The sequence below is a fragment of the Kogia breviceps genome, chromosome 11 (genome assembly GCF_026419965.1).
Source record: "Kogia breviceps isolate mKogBre1 chromosome 11, mKogBre1 haplotype 1, whole genome shotgun sequence".
Classification (NCBI taxonomy): Eukaryota; Metazoa; Chordata; class Mammalia; order Artiodactyla; family Physeteridae; genus Kogia; species Kogia breviceps.
Genome location: NC_081320.1, coordinates 57,466,130 through 57,489,158, shown reverse-complemented (window position 1 = coordinate 57,489,158; position 23,029 = coordinate 57,466,130). Strand labels below are relative to the sequence as shown.

The 23,029-nt window shown below is 37.6% G+C and overlaps 1 protein-coding gene across 10 annotated transcripts in view; it reads right to left on the bottom strand.

Moving 5' to 3' along the window:
- Positions 1-23,029, bottom strand: part of MTIF2 (mitochondrial translational initiation factor 2) — a 41,045-nt gene that overhangs the window by 8,441 nt on the left and 9,575 nt on the right. Inside the window, exons 3-12 of one of the 10 annotated variants that reach the window (XM_067007580.1) lie at positions 18,877-18,932; positions 17,105-17,157; positions 16,345-16,601; positions 15,866-16,027; positions 14,254-14,479; positions 13,773-13,884; positions 9,040-9,211; positions 8,415-8,575; positions 7,331-7,507; positions 4,997-5,136 (exon numbers count right to left, since the gene is read on the bottom strand). In XM_067007580.1, coding sequence (XP_066863681.1) covers positions 4,997-5,136; positions 7,331-7,507; positions 8,415-8,575; positions 9,040-9,211; positions 13,773-13,884; positions 14,254-14,472 — 981 coding nt within the window. In that variant the 5' untranslated portion in view covers positions 14,473-14,479; positions 15,866-16,027; positions 16,345-16,601; positions 17,105-17,157; positions 18,877-18,932. Of the gene's footprint in view, positions 1-4,996; positions 5,137-7,330; positions 7,508-8,414; positions 8,576-9,039; positions 9,212-13,772; positions 13,885-14,253; positions 14,480-14,988; positions 16,772-17,104; positions 17,158-18,876; positions 18,933-23,029 lie in introns of those variants that run through there. The other 9 variants (XM_067007581.1, XM_067007584.1, XM_067007586.1 and 6 more) reach the window with 9 other exon arrangements.

The following is a 23,029-nucleotide window of genomic DNA, read 5'->3' as shown; positions in this document are numbered from 1 at the left end:
AGCACAACTTTCCGAGACTGAACCAGGAAGAAATAGAAAATATAAACAGACCAATCACAAGCACTGAAATTGAGACTGTGATTTAAAATCTTCCAACAAACAAAAGCTCAGGATCAGATGGCTTCATAGGCGAATTCTATGAAACATTTAGAAATGAGCTAACTCCTATGCTTCTCAAACTCTTCCAAAATATAGCAGAGGAGGAACACTCCCAAACTCATTCTACAAGGCCAACACCCTGATACCAAAACCAGACAAAGATGTCACAAAGAAAGAAAACTACAGGCCAATATCACTGATGAACATACATGCAAAAATCCTCAACAAAATACTAGCAAACAGAATCCAACAGCACCCTAAAAGGATCATACACCATGATCAAGTGGGGTTTATCCCAGGAATGCAAGGACTCTTCAGTATACGCAAATCAATCAATGTGATAAACCATATTAACAAATTGAAGGAGAAAAACCATATGATCATCTCAATAGATGCAGAAAAAGCTTTCAACAAAATTCAACACCCATTTATGATAAAAACCCTCCGGAGAGTAGGCATAAAGGGAACTTACCTCAACATAATAAAGGCCATATGTGACAAACCCACAGCCAACACCTTTCTCAATGGTAAAAAATTGAAAGCATTTCCACTAAGATCAGGAAGAAGACAATGTTGCCCACTCTCACTGCTATTATTCAACATAGTTTTGGAAGTTTTAGCCACAGCAATTAGAGAAGAAAAAGAAATAAAAAGAAATCCAAATTGGAAAAGAAGAAGTAAAGCTGTCACTGTTTGCAGATGACATGATACTATACATAGAGAATCCTAAAGACTCTACCAGAAAACTACTAGAGCTAATCAATGAATTTGGTAAAGTAGCAGGATACAAAATTAATGCACAGAAATTTCTTGCGTTCCTATACACTAATGATGAAAAATCTGAAAGAAAAATTAAGGAAACACTCCCATTTACCACTGCAACAAATAGAATAAGATAGCTAGGAATAAGCTTACCTAAGGAGATAAAAGACCTGTATGCAGAAAACTATAAGACACTGATGAAAGAAATTAAAGATGATACAAACAGATGGACAGATATACCAAGTTCTTGGATTGGAAGAATCAATATTGTGAAAATGACTATAGTACCAAAAGCAATCTACAGATTCAATGCAATCCCTATCAAGCTACCAATGGCATTTTTCACAGAACTAGAACAAAAAATTTCACAATTTGTATGGAAACACAAAAGACCCCAAATAGCTAAAGCAATCTTGAGAAAGAAAAACGGAGCTGGAGGAATCAGCCTCCCTGACTTCAGACTATTCTGCAAAGCTACAGTAATCAAGACAGTATGGTACTGGCACAAAAACAGAAATACAGCTCAATGGAACAGGATAGAAAGCCCAGAGATAAACCCACACACAAATGGTCACCTTATTTTTGATAAAGGAGGCAAGAATATACAATGGAGAAAAGACAGCCTCTTCAATAAGTGGTACTGGGAAAACTGGACAGCTACATGTAAAAGAATGAAATTAGAACACTCCCTAATACCATACACAAAAATAAACTCTAAATGGATTAAAGACCTAAATGTAAGGCCAGACACTATAAAACTCTTAGAGGAAAACATAGGCAGAACACTCTATAACATAAATCACAGCAAGATCCTTTTTGACTCAACTCCTAGAGAAATGGAAATAAAAACAAAAATAAACAAATGGGACCTAATGAAACTTAAAATGCTTTTGCACAGCTAAGGAAACCATAAACAAGATGAAAAGACAACCCTCATAATGGGAGAAAATATTTGAAAATGAAGCAATTGACAAAGGATTAATCTCCAAAATATACAAGCAGGTCATGCAGCTCAATATCAAAAAAACAAACAACCCAATCCAAAAATGGGCAGAAGACCTAAACAGACATTTCTCCATGAAGATATACAGATTGCCAACAAATACATGAAAGGATCCTCAACATCACTAATCATTAGTGAAAGACAAATCAAAACTACAATGAGGTATCACCTCACACTGGTCAGAATGGCCATCATTAAAAAATCTACAAACAATAAATGCTGGAGAGGGTGTAGAGAAAAGAGAACCCTCTTGTACTGTTGGTGGGAATGTAAATTGATACAGCCACTATGGAGAACAGTATGAAGGTTCCTTAAAAAACTAAAAGTAGAACTACCATACGATCCAGCAATCCCACTACTGGGCATATACCCTGAGAAAACCTTAATTCAAAGAGTCATGTCCCACAACGTTCACTGCAGCTCTAGTTACAATAGCCAGGACATGGAAGCAACCTAAGTGTCCATCGACAGATGAATAGATGAAGATGTGGCACAGTTACACAATGGAATATTACTCAGCCATAAAAAGAAACGAAACTGAGTTATTTGTAGTGAGGTAGATGGACCTAGAGTCTGTCATACAGAGTGAAGTAAGTCAGAAAGAGAAAAACGAATACCGTATGCTAACACATATATATGGAATCTTAAAAAAAAAAGAAAAAATGGTTATGAAGAACCTAGGGGCAGGACAGGAATAAAGATGCAAACGTAGAGAATAGACTTGAGGACACAGGGAGGGGCAGGGGAAGCTGGGACAACATGAGAGTGGCATGGACTTATATATACTACCAAATGTAAAACTGATAGCTAGTGGTAAGCAGTCGCATAGCACAGGGAGATCAGCTCAGTGCTTTGTGACCACCTAGATGGGTGGGATAGGGAGGGTGGGAGAGAGATGCAAGAAGGAGGAGATATGGGGATATATGTATAGCTGATTCACTGTTATAAAGCAGAAACTAACACACCATTAAAAAGCAATTATACTCTAATAAAGATTTTTTTTTAAAAAACCCCAAAACATGAATTACCCTATTTGACGGAAGGAAAGAAGGAAGGGATGGAGGAAGGGAGGAAGGGAGGAAGAGATAAGCAAAAAAACCTGAAGCAGGGACAGATCTTGCAATGAAGAGTGGCTATACATATATATAGATAGACATTATATATATAATATAGATATTATCTATCTACATATATATATATTTTTTAAGAATAGCTACTAGAGTTTGTTAATACCCTTTTATAAACACATGCTTCTTTCACCCTCTGTCCTCCGTCTCTACAATTGTGTTTTCTTCCTCTCACTTTCTTTACAATGCTACATTACAATTGAAGTTCTATCCAATTGAACAAGCTTTCACTGATTTCATCTGATCCACTCAAGAATCCTGTAAAATAAGTAAATCAAACACTACTTACTCTTATTAAATAAATAAGGAGAAAACGCACTGACTAGACCCAAGCTATAACGTATACTCTGCAACTACCCAGCTGCACAACACCTCATGGATCACCTTTCCTCAACTGTAAAATGAAGGAGCTAGATTAGATGATTCTTTCACCTTTTTTTTTTTTTTTTTTTTTTTCCCGTTGCGGGGCACAGGCTCCGGACGCGCAGGCTCAGCGGCCACGGCTCACGGGCCCAGCCGCTCCGCGGCATGCGGGATCCTCCCAGACCGGGGCACAAACCCGAGTCCCCTGCATCGTCAGGCGGACTCTCAACCACTGCACCACCAGGGAAGCCCTCTTTCACCTTTAATGACCTATGTCTACTATACTTTCTAAGGCTCCAAGATCACGCAGCTGATTAATGGGTGATGGAATTGGAACTGATGGACAAGGGATTTTTCCATTCTCCACATCAGCTAAGAGCTTGCTCACAATTGTTACAATATAAAGCAAGAGAGACAACTGTAACAAAACTAACTAAACACTCTGCTTACCCATCTACTTATTCCTAGTATTTATTCCAATTTACAAAATGCCACTCTGAAAAGCAGAGCTGGGGTTGTTTCTTTGCATGAAGAGTCCTCTATTCTTCCTCGGAAAAGAAGGCCTCATCTTACTTCCCTCTTACCTCCATTCCCAGGATTCATCTCTGCCATGCCTCCAAATTTGCCTAAGCAGCTTTACATCTATCTATCTACTCATCTAATATCTGGGCAGAAAATGTGGTTATGTCTTCAAATGTTCTAATCTTGCCACCTGGTTTTCACATCGTAGTAACAATCAAGGTATAGTAGAAAGATGACAAAGTAAGGTGGCATTTTATGAGTTTCAGAGAAAAAGAGGCATAGTTTTACTATTAACAGAGGCATAACTTCTAATCATCTTGGAGGTAACAAATTTAGGAAAAGTAAAGATAAAATGATACTTAATTGGAGAAAGGTGGCCAAATAAAGTACAATTTCTTCACCGAATGATCAGAAGAAAAAAAATCCATATTACGAGTAAACCATGGAATATGGTAAGAATGGACAAAAAGGGAAATTTTTACTTAGCAGCAACCTGTATAGGACAAGAGAATTGGAAAATGCTATCACAAAGCAGGTACTGAGCTTCCTTGGTGTATTTTATCAAGAAGAGAATAATTGGTAATTTAAAAGAAAATGGAATTCATCATAAATAACATTATAAAACTTACAGCAATTTAGTTCATAGAAACACTGAATCAATCAATAACAAACTGAACCCAAATATTTCAACACTGTATTAGTAAAAAGTTTTATTTGTTTAAATTTCTCTTAAATGCCCTAAGATCTATTCTATAGTTTTTCACTTTAAAAACAAGCACTTTTTATTACCAACTGAATTTCGTTTCTGCTTAAAACAGTCTTTATCCTACTATTATCCTATCCCCACATCATTCACTACTTATTCTCCTCATTCTAAGTACCTCGTACTAAGAAAAGCATAGGTAAACCTGACCCCTCCAGATCGATGACTAAAATTTATGAGCCTAATTTCTAATCTGCCAAACTACGATAATGATACCAGCTTTGCCTAGTTCTCAGAGAATTTTTAAACAACAACAGAAATTATGGATGTCAAAATGTTCTCTAGGTATAAGGCACTATGTGCATGATGTGTAGCACTCCCATCTGAACACACTGTCTCTGAGGTGCCCGCACTTACCGTGAGTGCAGAAACATGCACTGCTTGAACGTCGCCTCCATAATCCTCACATACCACATCATAAGCTAGCAGTTCTTTTTTCACTTTCTCAGGATCAGCCTCAGCTTTGTCACATTTGTTTATGGCAAGGACAATAGGAACTGAAAGAGACAGAATTAAGAAGAGTGCAAATGATGACACTTCAACTCCAGGTATTCACAATGAAAGACGCCAACGTTTTCTGGCTTTCTCTTGACCCAGTGGATGTATTTATCTAACAAAAGACCTAAAAAGACCCACTTTACACCCATCTACTCTGCTTTATACACATGAAGGATTCCAGATGAGAGATGTCAAAACTGCACTTATAAGATTCTGAATTAAGAATACACAATTGTGATGATTAAAAAACAAAAACAAAACACACAACAGTATTTAGGGTAGAGAAAGGACTATCCTTAAATCTGAAAGCAAGATCAGCAACTACACTAGAGATAATCTCCAGAAAAAAAAAAATCAAGAGAAGATTCTAATTCTAATACCACTAGATCACTTGCCTCTTCTTTCCAGGAGTTTAATTCCCTGTTAAAACCCAACATCTCAGGGCTTCCCTGGTGGCGCAGTGGTTGGGAGTCCGCCTGCCGATGCAGGAGACACGGGTTCGTGCCCTGGTCCGGGAGGATCCCACATGCCGCGGAGCAACTAAGCCCGTGAGCCATGGCCGCTGGGCCTGCGCGTCCGGAGCCTGTGCTCCGCAACGGGAGAGGCCACAACAGTGAGAGGCCCGCATACCGCGAAAAAAAAAAAAAAAAAAAAAACCCAACATCTCATCCTAGGGTGAAACTAAGTACCATTATTGTAAACTTTCTTTTAGGATTTGCAGCAACTCTTTCTTCATACACACTTAGCTGAGTGACTGACACAAAGTAGATTCTCAATAAATGTTTACTTAATGAATGAACCAAATAATCTTATAATCTACTTGTCATTACTAAACATACCCTTACATTAGAGAACTCACACAAAATTCTAGGAGATAATTCTCTGATTGAGTTTCACCAACTCTGCAATTTTCTCAGGTATCAAAGGAATAGAAATTGAAAACAGACACAAAAGAGCTATGCAATCCATAGCCTATTATTATGAAAAAGTACATTCTATATCGATCAGCTGGAACTTAACAGGCACCAAAAGAACAGGTACAGAAAGCATGATGTAAGGAATTTATCATATCTCAACCAACTGATTTGTTACGGGGTCCCTGACAGATTTATCACTCTTATTTTTATTATATTCCCTAGGATCATTAAGAACATAGCCCATTACACAAAGGTAGCTTTGAGGAATTAAAAAATAAAGAGAGGAACCCTGAAGCTAGAAGACCGGATTCCAAATGCAGGCATGTTGCAAATTAACTGTAACTGGGGAAGTTCCTCCCACCCTCTGGGTCTTAGTTTTCATGTTGTGAAATGAAAAAAAAAACTGGACTAGATCAATGATTGTCAACCCTTTCTTTTTTTCTTGCCAACAAACCTAGGGGAATATGACGTATTCCATCAGGTACATTTTCTCAAGACAACAGTATTTTCTCAGTGGGTGTAGGGTAATATCACAATAAGAATGAATGTACAAAGTATGTGTGTGGTGTTTATTATTACAACTTTTTTTTTTCTTGGCCACGCCACATGGCTTGCAGGATCTTAGTTCCCCAACCAGGGATTGAACTCGAGCCCTCGGCAATGAAAGTGTGCAGTCCTAACCACTGGACTGCCAGGGAATTCCCTATTATTACAATTTTTAAATGGAGAAATAAGGGAGAAGACAGCCAAGTATTTTCCAAAAGTTTCGATTTTATACCTTTGACCAAATAAGAACTTATTTAAAGCAGATGAGGGAAAAGTCTCTTATAGAGGAGAAGTCCAGATAATACATGAATAAGGAATAACGATTAGAATATCACCACTTTGTAATTCCTAATGAATTGAAGTGATGGGTACATAGGGGTTCATTATTCTAGGCTTACTTTTATAGCTGTTAAACGTTAAAATGTTTTTTAAAAAGTCATTTGAGACTGTTAAATTGTCCCACCATGCCAAGTAAGTAAACAGTAGAGGAAGGAATATACTTGTGGTCACAAGTCCCAAGTTGAATCCTGCTATACTCTTCTTAGTAGTTAATGTCTTTGGGAAAACAATTCAACCTTCTTTGCACCTTACCTGTAGAACAGGTATAATAATCCTGGGATTGCCAGGAAGATTAAATGAGCGACATGTAAAAACAGTGACTCTGTAGTAGATTCTCTTAAAAAAAGAAAGCAACTTCCTTCCTGATACATGTAAGTCAGCCACACAGTACCTTGGGCATCTCTGGCATGCTGAATGGATTCTACAGTTTGTCTCATCACTCCATCATCTGCAGCTACAACCAATATGATAATGTCAGTGACCTGAGCACCTCTGGCTCTCATTGCTGAGAAAGCAGCATGTCCTGGAGTATCAAGAAAGGTTATCTTTTCCCCAGAAGGCAGAGAAACTGTGGAAACAGAAATCCAAGAACTCTAAGGACTCAAATATGTACTTCCTTAATACAAAGGAATATACATGACCTTATCAAAACAATCAATAATTCTTCAAAATAATTTTATTCTTTCCATTAATCTTAATCAGAACAATGCATTTGGATCATCATTCCACAATGAAAAGTGATTAACATACCAGTGAGATCTTTAGGGTTTTCTTTTCATGTAATAATTTCAAACTAAAACTTGACCTATTTCTAGAATATAACTACTTTCATAAATGTACTAACTGGAATATATTCTGGAGGAAAAACCAGACTGATAGTTGTCTAGGCAGCCACTCCTGCATTGGCAAACACCAGGTGCACAACTGTCGTAAGCAAAAGAGGCAATTTAGTACACAGTTAGAAGCTCAGGATTTGAGTCCAACAGCCTTGGGTTTAAATGCTGGCTTTGCCACTTTACTAGCTGTGTACTTTGAGCAAGTAACTCAACCTAAACAAGCCTCAGCCTCCTTATATGTATGTAGGAATATTAATACCTACCTCATGATGTTGCAAAGATAAAAAAAGATAAAGCATATAAGGTGCTCAGAACAGTGCTGGGCACATGCTAGGTGTTCAGCAAATGACAGCTGTTACTCAATTACGAGTGGTAACATTATGACAACCTAGCATTGAAGAGTCTTAGGCTCATTAAACCAAACTAAGAATGAGCTAGAATACAAAAGGTATAACTTTCTTCTTATACATGTACAAAATAACCTTTATTAACCACCAGCTCTACATTTCATCAAACCAATGGCTTTAGGCTTTAGCCTTCCTTTTACTTTAAATTTGTATTATTTCATACTGTGACACTATTTTAAGAAAATAATATGTGGGGTTCCCAAGCACATTGTAAAGTGATCTGTGTTCATACCAAGAAAGGCACCAATGTGCTGAGTGATGCCTCCAGCTTCCATTGCTGCCACTTGAGTTTTTCGCAGTTTGTCAAGTAACGTCGTTTTTCCATGATCAACATGGCCCATTATAGTAACAACTGGGGACCTTGGGATTAATAAAGCTGGATCTGCCTGGGGCCTACAATTAACAGCAAAGGAGTTTCATTTCTTAAATATCAGAAACACTTTATAGCCAGTGAACTGATCTGCAGTTATCTCTGTGAACTACCATTAACAATAAAACCCAACATTTAGCTTTGATTAGACATAACTATTTTCCTCTTCTATACATACAATGACTTATGATAAAATAATAATGACTGCCCACCTACTGTAGGCATCTTCATAACAATGAGCAGAACTGAATAAAATTTTAAAATTCAGGATCAATATACACACTCAGCAAACTAAGAAAAATAACTCTTAGAATTTTATAATAACCTGAATATACTTTTTGATACTTTAAGCACTTTGAAGAAAAGTTTAACCTATACTCACACATGATTTTAACTGCAAAAGAAATTTTAAGGCAAATGTTTCCATTAAAAAGTGTGAATAAAACAATGTGGTCTCCTTCCCCCAATTTATACAGTTAAGTTTTACCTTTTTACAGCATCTTTATTTTCTCTGACTTTGTCCTGTTTTAATTTGCTCCATTTTAACTTCATCCCTGACTTCTTTATCACTTCTTTGATCCAGACTTCATCTAAATGTGAGTGTGCTTCTAGTGAATCTATGTCAATAGCAGTGTTCAATAAAGATTCATATACACAATCTGGGTGAAACAAGAGAAAACCTTTTAGGATCATGAATTAAATGTTCCAGAAAGTGACCTCTATTGATAAACATCTATATAAACAATATACTCAATGAGAGGAATAACTATATAAGCTATCTGTTTCTCTAATGTTAATCACAAAAAAGTTGAAAAGAAAATAATCTTTAAAATATGATACAGGGACTTCCCTGGCGGTCCAGTGGTTAATACTTTGCCTATCAATGCAGGGAGTGAGGGTTCGATTCCTGGTCAGGGAGTTAAAATCCCACATGCCGCGAGGCCAAAAAACCAAAACATAAAACAGAAGCAATACTGTAACAAATCCAATAAAGACTTTAAAAATGGTCCACATCAAAAAAAATAAAATATGATACATTTATATTAATTGATATTTCTGCATATTCATAAATATTTGAATATTTACCATGTAACTTATGAACTACCTGAGCAATTAATAAAACATTAAATTGCATGTCGATTCTCATTATTCAAGGTAATTATGTTCTATAAACTCACTGGGAACAGTGAATTAGCAAATACTGAATCATTGCTCTGAGGGGAAATACAGGGTTATGTTCCTTCAGCCTCTGGTCACAACATTTTCATCAGCTATATCTTGTTTTGTGTGTTTCTGTTTAAAGACACCTTATTCAATATATGTTGTTAATTCATTAACATTATACTCACGGTCAACAGCACTATAACTAATGCCTCAATAAAGCTTATCTAACACATGGATTTTCTCTGTAAGGCACATTACAGCCTTCTTGCAGTTAGTAACACTAAACAGCACTTCAGCACAATGCTGAGGGGTCATTTTAAACAGCGAAATCACCAAAAAAAAAAAAGCACAAAAATGAGAAAAACATGGCACTAAATAAACTACAAAAATGACACTTGTTTACGGTATGAGAGGAGAGAAGGCAGAGTGTTGCCTTGTTTGAACCTCAGCTAGTAATGTGTGATCAGGTCAGGCAACTTAAATTTTTCACCGCTCTGTGCCTGTCCAGGAACGACTACAAAAGCATTTCAAGTATCAATTTTGGGGCTACAAATACATTTTAGGGAATTCGCCAATTCAGAATCCCCAAATAATAGGGATTGGCTATATTTACATATGTATATACATAAATATACACACACACACATGCAGTTTCACAGAATACATGTACACACTATTTATGTTATTTAGGATGTCCAAAAAGTTGTGAAACATAGGAAAAATAATTACTTTTTGTTTTCATTTTATTTAATGTGCTTTAATTCCAGTCATATTTTCCTGTGGGTAATAAAGTATCAGTGGTGATAATGAAACAAGTAGTTTTATGCTTCCAGACTTTCAGTCACCCTATAAATATACATTTTGAGAGACAAATATAAAAGAAAGGCACCTTCAAACATGCAGAACATTACACTAAAAGAATTTCCTATTCAGTAGTGTGCTGGTAAATGTTTACTCTGAGGCTCATAAAAAAAAGTCCTGATTTATAGCATTTCTCAATCTCCATGGTACAAATACCCACCACCAGGGGTGCCCAACCCCCTGTTAGGAACCGGGCCGCACAGCAGGAAGTGAGCAGCTGGGGAGTGGGCAAAGCTTCATTTATATTTACAGCTGCTCCCCATGCCTGCATTACCACCTGAGCTCCGCCTCCTGTCAGACACAGCAGCATTAGATTCTTATAGGAGCACGAACCCTATTGTAAACTGCACATGCAAGGGATCTAGGCTGCAGGCTCCTTATGAGAATCTGATGCCTGATGATCTGAGGTGGAGCTGAGGCAGTGATGCCAGTGCTGGGGAGCGGCTGCAAATACAGATTATCATTAGCAGAGAGGTTTGACTGCACAGAGACCGTAATAAATCAACTGCTTGCAGACTCATACCAAAACCCTATCCGTGAGTGGCAAGTGAAAACAAGCTCAGCGCTCCCACTGATTCTGCATTATGCTGAGTTGTATAATTATTTCATTATATATTACAGTGTAATAATAATAGAAACAAAGTGCACAATAAATGCGCTTGAATCATCCTGAAACCATCATCCCCCCAACCTCACCCCCCGTCAGTGGAAGAATTGTCTTTCACAAAACCAGTCCCTGGTGCCAAAAAGATTGGGGGCTGCTGTCCCCCACCACGTTTGACTTCAAGCCACCAACATGAAGTCACTGAACACAGAAATATTAACCAGAAATATTACATCAATTTTTTTTTTTGGCTGCACCACACAGCTTGCAGGATCTTAGTTCCCCCACCAGGGATTGAACCCACACCCCTGGCAGTGAAAGCACAGAGTCCTAACCACTGGACCACCAGGGAATTCCCACATCAAGTTATTTTAACTGACCCGGGGCGGGGGGTTAGGATGTATGTACATTGCTAATATAGCAGTTAAAAATATTCACCATTTGAAAACTATCTTAAATTCAAAAGAGGTATGATTATAATATTAAATACATTTCAAATAGACAACTTTTATTTAAATCATAGCAAGTCAGTTTTGGGTTTAGAGTACTGATCCATAGGATTAAAACTATATTTTAATTATTCTATTTATTTGGTGATACAAAGGAATTATTATGGTTATGCGTGTGTGTGTTAATGTTTAAAAAAAGAATTATCATTTAGCAATATATAAGTACTCATGGATTAAATGATATAATAATAATTGTTATCACTGGCTTATGCAAACATTATGCTTATCATTCCATTCTTTCTGCTTTCATATATATATGAAAAATGCCAATAATAAAAAGTGCTAAAAATCAAGTCTGTTATCAATATCATTTATAAAATATCAATACAGTTTTCCTTGGAAAAATTCTGAATGATATGGCCATGTCCATTTGTTCTCTTAAAGTTTTCTAGTTATAAAATGATTACATAATCCAATGCAAAGTTTAAAAAAAACACAAGATAGAGTGCTAGTTTTCTATTCTTTGTGAGGATGTACTGTCACAAATAGTGGTAACACTTTCAGGCAGGATACACATTAAAACTCTAGCTCTGCTGTGATTTACAAAATAACAATTCCTGAGAGAAAATTTGGTCTGTGAATAAGAGCATCTGCTCTGGAGCCATACTCCCTGGGTTCAAAATCCTGGCTCCACCACACAGTAGCTGTGAAATCCTGAGCAATTACTTATCCTCTCTATGCCTTGGTTTCTCAATCTATAAATGGGGATAATAATCATACCTGCTTCTAGAGAACTGTGAGAATTATATGAGTTAATACATATAAAGTATTGGTATACAGTAACAGCTCAATAAATATAAGATATTATTAGTAATTCTTTTTGCCAAAAGTCTGCTTCACTTGTTACTTTGTTTTGCTAACTAAATTTTAATGTCAGTTTATAATGAAAACGAAATGAAAATTTTGTTCCAACAATCCTAAATTGGTAATAAATACAGTAGTCTCTCAGTATCTGCAGGGGGATGGTTCCAGGACATCCCTTGAATACCAAAATACATGGACTTTATATATAAGTCCCTTATATATAATGGCACAGTATTTGCATATAACCTACACACATCCACCCATATATTTTAAATCATCTTTAGACTACTTACAATAACTAATACAATGTAATGTTATAGAAACAGTTGCTGATGCACGACAAATTCAAGTTTTGCTTTCTGGAACTTCCTGGATTTTTTTTTTTTTAATATTTCTGATTCACGGTTGGTAGAATCCACGGATGCACAACCCATGGATACAGAGGGCCAATTACAATTTTTATTACATTTCTAATAAAAATGGTATTATTAAAAGTTGTAGTTATGGACTTCCCTGGTGGTGCAGTGGATAAGAATCCGCCTGCCAATGCAGGGGACACGGGTTCGATCCCTAGTCCGGGAAGATCCTACATGCCGCAGAGCAACTAAGCCCATGCGCCACAACTACTGAGCCTGTGCTCTAGAGCCCGCGAGCTACAACTTCTGAGCCTGCGTGCCACAACTACTGAAGCCCGTGTGCCTAGCACCCGTGCTCCGCAACAAGAGAAGCCACCACAATGAGAAGCCCGCGCACCGCAACAAAGAGCAGCCCCCACTCGCCGCAACTAGAGAAAGCCCGCGAACGGCAATAAAACACCCAACGCAGCAAAAAATAAATAAATAAATTTATTAAGGAAAAAAAAAGTTGTAGTTATTACTACAAATATTTTGCTGCTGGCACTACACTATAGATATTGTCAACATGAGTGCAATTAGAGAATTATAGAGAAAGAAAAGGAAAGATTTATGGTGCCTCAGTCCAAAAGCATTCTTTGGACTTATTCTAATAGCCCACAAGATTTCTGAGCAAGAAAGGTTAGTTCAAATTAAAACAATCTTTTCCACTTTTATTAAAAGCAAAATCTTAGAGAACTAGATTTGGCAAAGAGCCAAGAAACTAATTAGGATTTGTCATCTAAGGTGAAAAATATTGGAATTACTTAACATCTTTTTAAACCACTAGTCTAATTTTCATCCTTGAATGCCTCAATCTCACTGCAAATAAAATACCAGGTATTCCACATTTCCATATTTTTCCTTATAAAATTATCTGGCTCACCTATGTCTTTTTCCATTGCTCTGGCCAGCTCCTCAACAGTCATTCCAATCCATACCTCCACCTCCTTTTTAGATTTTGTTGAAGATAACTGAGATTTCTGTGATTTTTTTTCCTATTAAATATTCAGAACACGTAAAGAAGAAGGAAGAAAAAACTTTGAGATTTATTCTGGAATATCTACCGCAGTCAGGGCTCCTATTTATACCAACACTCCCATAAATTGTTAAACCTTAGACTAAAATTTAAAATCCTGATTCCTTAATTCACTGTTATACACTGATATAAATAAGCAAATTAATCAACATTATTAAACAACTAACTAGAACCTTCCTTCCTCACAAAGATTTACTGCCTGGAATGCAGCATTAAGGCATAAAGATTTCAAAAATGACAAAATATTCAAAATGGATTTCTACTCATGGCTCTAGGCACTTTCATCTCAGACCAAGTAATAGAGAAACGCAGAGAAATCTAGAACTACCTTCTTTGTCACCAGAAGCCTATGTTGAGATAAAGCAGCCCTGATGAGTGCATCTGACTGCCAGGGCTGGGCATACAGCTGAGCTGTCCACACCGGGTAAGCAGATGAAAACACGTGCCTCCACTGTGCCAACATTCTTCTTTGATACAGGCTGTGCAGCTGCCTACAAATAGTGTGAAATCGTAGCAAGTTCTCCAACTTAAGTATCTTCTGGTTCATGTTTCTCCTAGGAAAAAAGTTTTCAAATACTATTTTGGTTAATATTGAAATCAAGTTAGCAAATATTAATTGGATATCTACTACACACAAAACACTATGCTAGACTTACAACAATGAGTGAAACTCGGTTCCAGCCCTGAAAGAGCTCACAGTCCAGTCAGAGAGATGGAATTCCGTACTAAGTACTCTCTAGATATTAACTATAACTATTGTTAATGTTCCTACCATAATAACACTGAAATACAATAACAAACTTATAAGGGTTCTTTTTTCACTCCTGAAACATCAACTAACCAAATCACAACTAAAGTCATTTTTTTTAAAATGCAAATTTGAACTCATCAACTCTTTGCCAAACATTCTTTGGGAGGATGGGGGAAGATTAACCCTAGTTTAATGTACAACTTCAAAACATGCTATATAAGGACTCATTATCTGCCCTCTGTTAATCTCTCACGCCATCTCTTACAAGGTTCCCTCACTCCTATCTCCCAAATTTTTGTTATTCTGTCTCACCTGTAGTCTCCGACGGCTGTCTTCTAATCTTTGAAACTTTGCATATGCTCCCTCTACTTGGAACTGTCTTTCAACTCTATTTTCCCCTCTTCCCAATGCCCCCCCCCTGCAAAAGATGCTTTAGAGTGTGAAGAAGGCACCCAATAAATATCTACTGAATAAATAAATACTTATTGAATAATGCCTTTTGAATATTACTCTTGGGACAAAAGAAGAGTTTACTGAGAGAAAACCACAACAGACCTCAACAGTATAGCTCAGAACTCAGTAGTATAGTTTTTTCCTCCTTGAGTCTTCTATTTCTTCTGATCACAACACTGCATTTCTACAGCTTTGCTTTTCAGTGTTTAAGGGAAGGAGCAACTAAAATAACATAAGTACTAGTTTTCTCCTCAGAAGACATTTCATAAGCACCATCTTCCAGGCACTGCATTTGAGGTTGTTGATTCAAAGTTTAATAAGCAAGAGTCCCTTCCTTTGGAGTGCACTGTCTTTAAAATGTTCCAATATAATGATTCTTAAACACCTCAAGAATGGCACATTTAAAAAATCTTATTTAGGTACATTTCCCTGAACTAATAAGTAAAGAGTGCTCAGGAAGCACAGAATTCCTTAGGGAAAAAAAATTTTTTTTAATGAGTCTAAAACCAGATTTAACAAGGACACAGATTAACATAATGGGAGGAAAGTCCTACACGGAGATTAACCAAAGCACAGCTATTTCACTGACGCAGGGATTCGAGAAACACATTGGGGGTCAATAAACCAAATACCCAAACAGGAAGGAACCTTACTTGCTACTTATTACAAGCCCCTCATTTTAAAGAAAAGGAAAATGGAGTCCAGAGAGGTCAGAAAGCCTTCTCCAATGTCATACCGCTAGTTAATGACAGTCAGGACTAGAACCCAGGCTTTCTGACTCCCAATTCGGTGTTCTCTCGCCGATAGTATATTCTTATAATGAAAAAGGATGATGGAAATAATGTAGTTGCGCTGGTGAAAACGTCCGAATGAAACAGCTGGAAGCCTTGGGAGTTACCTGAAAGGTAAAAAGAAGTCACTGTAGAATGTCGGACCTAGAATGGCTTCGCGTGGAACCCGAGCCCCAAAAACCTTGGGCACAGGGGAGGTCGGGGCGTGGAGGACACCTGCCGCGGCGCGCGGGAAGAGCAAGCAGCCGGCCGCTTCTGGCTGGATAACGCTTTCGTTATGCCGAAAGTAACAATCACGCATGGCTTAAGTGCAAAATGGAAAGCCTCCCGAATGCGCAATGTTTGTCATCTGTGCCGCTAACACTTTAGGCCAAACAATACACGCCACCCGGGACGACCCGGCTAAGAGACTTCACTCACTCACCTCCTACGTAGGGTCCAGGGCGCCGGAATTCTGACGCAGGGTAAAGATCACCTTCCGGACGCGGGAGGATTGTCAGTCGGCTAGTCCGTGTCAAAAATGGTCCCCCTTGGGGTTCCGCTGCCGCCGGAAGCGGTTCTACCCGGAATTCAGAAGTCCGATTTCGGAACAGCCCTGTTGCCACTGGTACAGTCGCGGCGTGTACCCGGGTGTGGTGTCAGCAGCGCGTTGTTGATCGTTTCTGCAGAACCCTTCGCTTTCTAGGAAGTAAATTACTGCTATTCTGGGCTGTGAGCGGCGTCGATGTGTACAACTCAAGGGAAAGTTAAACGGGGAAATGTGGGAGAAATACTAAGTCCTTAAAAGACATTCTAACAAAAAGGGGAAAATGCAAGGGAAAGTGGCGATAGACCCAGTTAGTACTGGGCGAGGAGTGCTTTCTTTTTCAAAAGTCACCTCGTGTGGGTGGCATGTGAAGTAATAAAGCTAGAGTGGGTTCCAATCCCAGCTCATCCCCAGTTGCATAGACTTGGGGACGTTATGTAAACTCTCTGTGCCTCCCCCCGCCCCCCATAGTCTGGCCACCTAACTCATGCCCCTCCCCTTTTTTATGTTTGTCTCCCCAGTGCCACCGCAAAGATGTGTAATCAGTGTTGTTGAATGACTGAATGGAAACCTGTCCTGAAAATCTTTTTAATGAACCTAAACACTCACACACTTGAAAACTATTGAAGTGCGTTTCAATTGCTATCATTTTACTTACCTTTCACACTCACTGCAGTGCCAATTTCTGCAAGAAAGTATTCTTTGCTCTCTCTGCCTTGCCAAGTAGTTGAGAAGCAGAAATTAATTGAATTGAACATCAGTGTAACAGTCATGCCTTTTTCCCCCAATATTAAAGTGAAAATAACCAATGTTTCTAATCATGAAGAAAATACATACTAATGTGGAAAATTAAAGCAATACACTAAAATATAGAAAGTGGAGGGAGGGAGGAAGGGAGGGAGGGAAGGCCAAAGCTGGAAACACTTGAGCAACAAAATAACACAGTATTAGATTATAACAAATAAATGGGGGAGAAGGGACAAATCCTCCTTACAGAAAAATTCCACATAATATATATGTGTATAACTTCTACTAGGAGGTAAAGCTTAACCCCCCCCCCACCAGCCCACCTTGAGGGTGGACTGGACTTAGTGACTTGCTTCCAAAGAATAGAATATGGAAAGGGAAAAATAGTACCTTCATAATGGAGAAAATTGGCAGACACCACCTTAACCAATTGATCACGGTAAACATCACCAGCAATGTCATGTTGATATCATGTACCCCCAGAAATGATGTGATGAGGATATTTCATCTCTAATATTCGTCCCCAAAACCCACAACCCTACTCTAATCGTGGGGAAAACATCAGACAAACCCAAGTTAAAGAGCATTCTACAAAATATCTGAGCAGAACTCTTCAAAGCTGTCAAGGTCATGAAAAGCAAGAAAAGACCAAGAAGCTATCATAGATCAGACAGAAAGAAATGTGATGACTGAATGCAGTGTGGGATCCTGTATAGAATCCGGGAACAGAAAAGCACACTAGTGGAAAAACTGGTGAAATCTGAATAAAATCTGTAGTTTAGTTACTTGTAATACCCCAGTGTTAATTTCTTAATTTTCACAAACATATCATAGTTAATATAACATGTTAACATTAGAGGAAACTGAGTTAAGGACATTCAGGAACTCTCCACTATCTTTGCAAATTAAAATTTATTTTTTTACCAAAGAAAGTGAGTCAAATCCTAGATCCCACCTCTCTGGAAGTAACCACTTTGTGCGTGTGTGTGTGTACACATCATTCCATTTATCTCTGTATAAATACATGTATACATACAATTTTACTTAAATGAGATTCATGCTATAAATGCTGCTTCTTATCTCTGCAACAATATATACCGGAAATCTTCCACGCTGATGAACATAGATCCATATCATTCTTTTAAATGATTTTGAAAGATTCCATTGTTTATAAGTGCCATACCCACATAGATGGACATATATGCTGTGTCCAGTATCTAACATAATATTGCAGTGAATATTCTTGGGCATACGCTTTTGCATGCCAGTCCCGTTCTTTCTCTAGAATAAATTCCTAAAAATGGAAGCCCTATTTCCTTTCAGGGAAGAATGGTACTTATAATCTAGGCTCAGGGTTTCAGGTATGTTCATTGTTACTGGGGTTTTGATGCTCTCAAGCCCCCCCATTGGTCAAAGCTGGGGAATATTATACACATGTGTGCACACACTTCCATCTACATACATTGGAAACCATGCGTTCCTGCTGATATCCTGAAGTCCAATCTAACACCATAGGGTTCACACTAGGCTTTTCCCTTTATATGTATGTAACTTCCTTTTCTGGCAGTGAGAAACCTGACTCGCATCAGCCTTAATATATTTACTTATTTAAGCAATTCCCCTGTGTGAAACCAATCTCCAATCTGGCCACCACCCCATCTCCTGCACTCATGCCCTCCTTACCTCTCTCCAGCTTGGACTCCAAGGCCAGTTCACCCCTTGAAGTGGACATCTTCACCCTGATTGGATGTAAAATGTTAACATTAGGGGAACCTGGGTAAAGGGCATTTGGGAACTCTCTCCAATATCTTTGCAACTATTCTGTAATCTAAATTTACAGCAGTACAGGGCCACTGGAGCCCCCCACTCCTGCCCTACATCTGTGGATGGCCTGCTTTGCCCTTGCCCCTGATGGCTTTAGGACTGAAAACTTGCGGAAGGGGAGGAATGAAGAAGGGCTCCTATTCCCACTTCACCTTATGTCCTTTGTTGGCCTTCTAATCTGATCATATTAATTATGGATCATAATAAGTTCAGAGACAGGTGAAGCCAACTTAACCACAAATAATGTTTCATATTGCCATCTCCTTGGTGAGAGCTATGTCTCAGAAGTATTAAATGATAGGTCTAAAACACACTCAATGAGCAAACTTGAAACCAAAGAACAGTGGGAAAAAAGAAGGAAAGAAGGAAGGGAGGAAAGAAAGAAAGAAGGAAGGAAGGAAGGAAAGAAAGAAAAGAAAGAGAAAGAAAGGAGGGAGGGAGGGAGGTAAGGAGGGAAGGAAGAAAGAGAAAAAGGAGCTGTATTGCGGCTATCCCTTTCCTATCTAGAAAATGGTTTGAACTCGTTAGTTCTGACTTTCAACTTGTTCCGTCTCCCAACATTTTTCTTGCCTTTCAAGATCTTGGCAGAAAGCTCCTTTTTAAGGAGCTAGGTCACTTCAATATCCAGACTAATTATAGTTCTTGGTGATAATTAGGGGTAAACTGCCTTCTTGCAAGAGGGATAGCGTATGAGTTGCAGCCCAGCACACACTGGCCTGAGAGTACTAGAAGGAACTATAGTCATGTCTCTGGGCTTATTCTAGGAGGAGGAAATCACAAGGAACAACACAAGAATTAGGTATCTTCCAAAGAGAAGCTGATCAGGGCTGCAGTAAAGCAGAACAAAATTACAAGGTTTAAATCTGTTTTGTTTTCTGTCTCAGCTGTCATTTGTTGGTTTCACAAAATAAAGCAAAACACCCTGCAATATAAATTGCTAGAGGAATGGTACCAGGAATTTTAAAACTAGAAGAGACTTGAGAACCTGAATCATGGCAATCTAAAATTATCAGTAATAGTTACGATCATAACTATTATTTTCACTGCCATTTATGTACCAGTCACATAAATACTTTGTTATATTTAATATGTTATACAGCAGTTCTTGGCACATTAGCAGGTCTGAGGCCAATTGACAATTCAGTTTTCCTTGACTCTGATTTGACAACTTCCCCTAGTGAAAAATTGGTAATCTAGAGGTCAAATTTTAGTAAGGTCAATTTATTTTAAATGTGTGGCTTCGTGGAAGATCACTATACCTTAATAATAGTAATAATAATAGCTATCATTCATTTGACATACTAAGGATGAAGCATTGTTCTTAGTACTTTATCATTATCATCTGATTCAAGCCTGCAAGACTGAATGTCTTATTTTTGAACATCAATTTTAACAAACCAGAGGGACTGCACTATCACTGGAGAAGTTAAGTACAGAGGGATTGCACTATCACTGGAGAAGTTAAGTAACTTGTCCGGGTCACACCCTTAGTGATCGGTGAGATGGACCTAAATTCAAGTCTGTTTGATTCCAAGACTGTTTCTCAACTGCTGCCATAACTGAAGAAGTTGAATTAAAGATCTTTAGAGGGAAAAAAAAGATCTTTAGGGTCCCATCCATCTTTGAGATTTTACCTTTTGAACATACAAAAATAAGCATTTTTAACTTAAATTTTATATCAATCTTTACTACATAATATATGGTAAATCTTTGTGTTTCTATTAGTATTGAAGCTTCTATTAAAGCAACAATTCTCTTGATGGAAAACAATAAGAGTAACAATCCTGTATATTTCTAGTGGAAAACATGGCATTCATCTCCAGTAACCTCTATATCAATATTGATTAAAGATCTGTGCATTGGATTTTCATCAGCAATGAGATAGTTATCTCTTTACCACTGGCATTCAAATTACACAAAGCATTTCTTGGGTTTCCTCTTTAGTCTCATCAAATTATGCTTCACTGATTTCTTCATACATGATTACATCTCTTACAAAAATTTTTTTACTATAAAGTCTTTTGTTTCAGTTTTTCCCAGCTTTATTGAGGTATAATTGACAAAATCATAAGATATTTAAAAGTGTACAATGTGATACAGTGTACAATTGTGAAACAATTTCCCCCCATTGAGTTAATTAACCCATCCATCACCTCACATATTTACTTTTTTGTTGTTGTCATGGTTGAAAATGTTACGTTCTATTCTCTTAGCAAATTTCAATCATACAATATAGCATTATCATCTGTAGTCACCATGTTATACTTTATATCTTCAGACGTTATTCATCTTATAACTGAAAGTTTGTACCCTTTTATTAACCTATGTTCCTTATTTCTACATTCTTGTCCCATCTCTTCCACTAACTAGTATTACAACTTTGAATAAGGCAGCAACATTTCTGGTGTTCAATATCTTCATTACAAAATTAAAAAGGTTACATTCTTGCAGTATTATTTCTGGAAAGTTTAAAAATATAACTTTTATATAAATATAAAATGCGTATGTGTCTAAGGATGTATTTAACTCATTAATGGGGGATCCAGAAAGATGGTAAGCCTTGGTCAAAGAGAACTGGGGAGTGCCACATATTTACAGCTGCTGAAAGAATGAATACTTGAATAAGACTGCTAATATAGGTACAAAAGTGGTTAATATCCTGCAGCACAATAAACGGTTACCTTTTCTATGGGACAAAAAATCATTTGCACCTCTACTGGACAAAATTCAATTATATTACTATCAGTTTCCTACATGTTAAGATTTACCCTTACAGAGTTGTACAGTACCTCTGTACTAAAAAATAAGAAATATCAAGTCAAACAAAAGTGCACATTCCTGGAGAATCAGACAATCCCAGGAATGCCTGCTAGACAAAACCCAGCAGGACGCTGAAAGAACAAATAGTCATCCCTTCGCCTATTTCCAAGTTTTGGATAATTTTTCTTAATAGAACTAAGAATCCTCTGAGTTTTAAAATTCTCTTTTAGGAACCAGCGCCAAAAATGTAACATCACTAAGAATTACAACACTAGCACACCACAGTAAGCACACACTGATTACATTTATTCTACTTGGAATTGTCATTTGCCATTTTAAACCACCAGACTAATTGAAAGGCTAACTGTAATTTGCTAATATTTATGGCTTCCAGGAAAGCTTTACAAAGGATGTGTCTCATCTTATGCTGAAATTAAGTAGCTTGTTCAATAATTAATAAATATATATTAAGAACGCATCATGTACCAATCACAGTTTTAGGATAAATCAGAGAAATAAAATAGATGAAGACTCCTGTCTTCAAGAAGATTATACTCTTGTAGTGAGAAATTCCATATGAATTAAACATTTAAAGGTTGAGTAAAAATTAGAAGACAACATAAATGATATCATTTGTAAACTTGGGTGGGAAAGACCTTTCTAGTCATAATTCTAAAATCAGAAACAAGGGAATTCCCTGGTGGTCTAGTGGTTGGGATTCTGCTCTTCCATTGCAGGGGGCCCCTGGTCTGGGAACTAAGATCCCACAAGCTAGGCAGTAGTGTGTCCCCCCCCGCCCAAAATTCAAAAACTATAGGGGAAAGAACCATTAGTTAGACCAGTGATTCCCAAACTTGAGCAGGTATCAAGTCACCCGGAGGGCTGAATAAAGCACGGATTGCTGGCCCACCCTCCCAGAGTATCTGATTCTGTAAGCGCGAGGTGGGCTAGGAGAATTTATTTCTAACAAATTCTCAGGTGATGACAGTAACGCTGGTCTGAGGATTACATTTTGAGAACCTGGATTAGAATACATAAATATTTTAAATGTACTGTCAAGACATTATAAATAAATAAGTAGATAAATAAATAGCTATAACTGGGAAAACATTAGCAATCTATGATCAACTAATGGTGTAAATTGTGAACATTTCTTCTCTACTCTTGAAATCCTGAAGTTCTCTTCTGTGAAAGGAGCTCATTTCATGCGATTTTGAGCCTTTTTCTGCCTCTTTACTCATTCCGATTTCAA